This window comes from Arachis duranensis, chromosome 2 (assembly GCF_000817695.3).
Source record: "Arachis duranensis cultivar V14167 chromosome 2, aradu.V14167.gnm2.J7QH, whole genome shotgun sequence".
In the NCBI taxonomy this organism is placed as follows: Eukaryota; Viridiplantae; Streptophyta; class Magnoliopsida; order Fabales; family Fabaceae; genus Arachis; species Arachis duranensis.
In genome coordinates this window covers 7,493,348-7,497,088 of record NC_029773.3, presented here as the reverse complement: position 1 = coordinate 7,497,088, position 3,741 = coordinate 7,493,348, and the positions used below count along the sequence as shown (strand labels likewise).

At 29.2% G+C, this 3,741-nt stretch overlaps 1 protein-coding gene across 2 annotated transcripts in view; it reads left to right on the top strand.

The window, feature by feature from the left end:
* Nucleotides 1-3,126: 3,126 nt before the first annotated feature.
* Nucleotides 3,127-3,741, top strand: part of LOC107473152 ((+)-neomenthol dehydrogenase) — a 2,639-nt gene continuing 2,024 nt past the window's right edge. For both annotated transcript variants that reach the window (XM_052257175.1, XM_016092698.3), the window contains exons 1-2: nucleotides 3,127-3,284; nucleotides 3,478-3,718. In XM_052257175.1, coding sequence (XP_052113135.1) covers nucleotides 3,265-3,284; nucleotides 3,478-3,718 — 261 coding nt within the window. In that variant the 5' untranslated portion in view covers nucleotides 3,127-3,264. The remainder of the gene's footprint in view (nucleotides 3,285-3,477; nucleotides 3,719-3,741) is intronic.

The following is a 3,741-nucleotide window of genomic DNA, read 5'->3' as shown; positions in this document are numbered from 1 at the left end:
CATCAGGCATGATTATTAAGAAGTGAATAAAGTTATAAGTGAATACTTTTAGTTTTTTGCCCTTTGGTTCAAAATTTCATATGTGAAATTGGTTCTTGTAGCACTTCCATTAATTACTTCTAGCTTTTAGTTTTTAGATTCATTTACATATATTGAAGTTTTGTTTCTGATTCGATTTTTCATCTACATAGCCAATTCATGAAGACAAAAAAAGAGTGACAATTCTTATGGATTCAGGCACAAAAATATAAGAAGGTAAGAGAGAAACTTCTGCTCAATCTTACTACTAATATATGTGCCTTCTTTAGTTATAACATAACAAAAGAACTGTGATTACATGATTTCTCAATACACACAATATTAAATTTTCAATTCCTTTAAAGCTTTTATATTTAAATTTGTTTTTTATTTGATATGCATGCACGTTCCCTACAAAGTAATCTGCGGGCCACTAGTTGACGAGATTCATCAAGAGTTTAGCTCTTGGATTTACCAGGTCAGTGTCCTTTAAAATAATTTTGTGTTTATTGTCGTTTTTCTTTTTCAACATATAATGGTATATCCTATTATTTTCAAAATACTTAAATAAGTTTGTTTTGTCCATAAGCACGTCATTTACATCATATTTATTTGTTTCATTTATTTTTTGAAGGTTATTAGGCTTTAAAAAACAAAGATCATGCTGAAGTTGAATACACTGTGAGTTTCTTTTTTTGTAATAGTGAGAAACCGCTTTTTTTATCAGCCAAAATAGAATATTATGCTATTAATTGTTTAAGGGTATGAAACAAATAGTTTTATGAAGGTTAGTCCAATTCTAACTGATAATGGAGTTGAAAAAGAGGTGATCATTTAAATAACAGCAAATATGGCTACAAACAAGGAGTTTTATACTGATTCTAATGCAAGACATTTTTTGAAAAGGGTAACTCTGATGCCAATTTTTGTTCGTTTGTAATAAAAATCCTCTAGTTAAAGATGTTCAAAGTTTTCTGACTCAAACTTGTTTAGACAGGTTCGTGATCACAGGAAAGATTGGCCCTTCAAGTTCCTTCACTCTATTAATCTTGCAATTTATGTTAAGGATTAGAAATCTGAACTCTCTATCTTAGTTGATCATGCCTCGGGTGGAGCGAGCATTAGAGATGGAGAGATGGAATTAATGCTTCACAGGTATATATAAACATGCTATTTCTTTCAAGTTCAAGATTGTTTTACTGTGAACAGTTACAAACTGCTAAATGGTCAATGCTTAATGCTCCACGCGTATTCTCCAAGATGATGGTAGAGGAGCAGGAGAAGCTCTTGATGAATTAGATTGTGCACAAAATTATGGATGTAAAGATGGAGTAGTGTTGAGAAATAATAGATGTATGATTGACTAATGATTTTTATTAGAAGATATTTATGTAGGATATAATATTTTAGTTTTTCGTAGAGTATTAGTAGTAAATTTTAAAAAATCTCATACTTATTTTGATTTGGCTATGCTTAATTTACTGTGAGATGTATGAATATTTAAAATTATATTCATTCCAATACTTTTGGTTCATTATAAATTTATTTTGTTTACGGATAATTTTTATTATTTAAAGAAATTATTTAGGATAATTATATATTTATTTTTATTTTATAATATTTAACTCATTTAATTAAAAATGCAGAATTATATATGTAATCACATTACTATATATTATGTTGTACAAAAAATTATTAGAATATATATATATATACAGAAAATAAAAAGAAAAACAATGAGGGACTTAAGGCTATACTTATATAAAATAGGTAGGTGATGTAGTAGCAAGGATACGTGTAGTCTATTTTGGTAAGCATAGAAGTCTTTGGTTCGGAATAGTATCACTTAAAAAGCACACCGTATTCTCAAACGCCAAAAGAGTAGCCTTTGAGAATAGGCAACAGTCGAATAGACATCTCCCACTAAAGCGTTTTCGTAGTACGAAAAGTGTCGCCTTTGCTTAAGGCATCATTTATTTTTACTTTTGGCTACATTTTTTAAGTGTAGTTGAATGGGTGTTTTTTTTATGTACATTTTAAATATGTAGTTAGCCTTTTATTTATAGTGTTTAATGAAAATAAATGATGATGATCCAAGAGTGGCGTACATAGCCCTCAAGGTTGGAAGTGAGTCGAGTTGAGACGAGTTAGGCCAAGTTCAAGCTCAACTCATGAAAATTAAGCTTGGCTCACGTCTCAACTCATCAACAATCGAGTCTATTCCGTAAGTTCAACCTCGCCTCAACAAAAACTCACAAAATGGCTCGATCTCGAGCTCACGAGTTGACTCAAATAATAGAAGAATAACCTCTAATTTTATATTAATAAATTATAACTTATATATATTGAAAAATATTTAAAAAAGATAAATTTTATATATTATCTATCTATCATATATAAATTTTTTATTTATGACCTACATCAAAATTATATATAAAAAATAAATGTAAAATTTTAAATAAATTAAGAACATTAATATATATGTAAAATTATATATTAAATTATTAATACGCATATCTTATATACATTTAATCTATATTTTTAATATTATATATATAATTGAGTCACCTCATGAGCTGATGAGTTGAGTTTATCAAAGCTTAAGCTCGTCGGCTCATTTAATTTATGAGTTTAATTTCAGGCTCAAGTTCGGTCCATTAGCTTATGAATTTAGCTTATCAAGCTATTAATAAATTGAGCTTAAACTGGCTCATGAATTAGCTCGATTCACTTCCAACCCTATGTGCAATCACTACATATTAACAAACCATTTATATGTATCATTATCAGACCAAGTTAACAAGAATTAAAAAAAAAAAACCAGACTAAGTTAGCATTGCCAAGTAAACTGTTGACAATAATCTCTAGTCAGCATCCTATTAATAGTAATTCATGCTAAGAAATAATTTACGATAAAAATTTAAGTACAATTAATTTTAATTGTTAATTAAATTTTTATTTAATAATTTTTAATTATTAATTTTATATAAAATTCACTGGTGGTGAGTTTCTACCATAATTTATGTAAAAGGCTAACTTCTTAATTAACGGTTATAAAACTGAAACAAATTAATCAAACTTAAAAACAAAACAAACTATACTCAAATTGATTGTTGTCTCAGCAAACTTGTAAGACGGAGATCATGGCAAGTGGCATACATGCATGGAAATGGTGCTCATGAACTGAAGCCTTAACTTATCTTCTCTGATTTCTCCGTTAGAAACTAACAAAGCCTCAAATTAAAGATGGAACAAGCGCCACAGAGGTAAAGTACACCACCATTTTCTTGTAGTATTTTCGCCGGAGACATTAGCATTTTCAATGCTCTTTTTTTTATATACTTCATCCCACTTCAAACCCTATTTGATGTTAAACAGGATCTGTTTCATTTTAGTTTTTATTTCCAGTATTTTTTTTTCTAAGAAAAATGAAGTTACATTATTTTCCAAATTAATCAGATATGCAGTTGTGACGGGAGCAAATAAAGGAATTGGAATAGAAATAGTAAGGCAATTAGCTTCAAATGGAGTGAAGGTTGTGTTGACTTCAAGAGATGAGAAGAGAGGCCTTCATGCATTGGAAACTCTCAAAGATCTCTCTCATCTTGTGCTCTTTCACCACCTTGATGTTGCTGATCCTGCTAGTGTGGATTCTCTTGCAAATTTCATCAAATCCGAATTTGGAAAACTCCACATTTTGGTAACTTGACAAATTAAATTCCA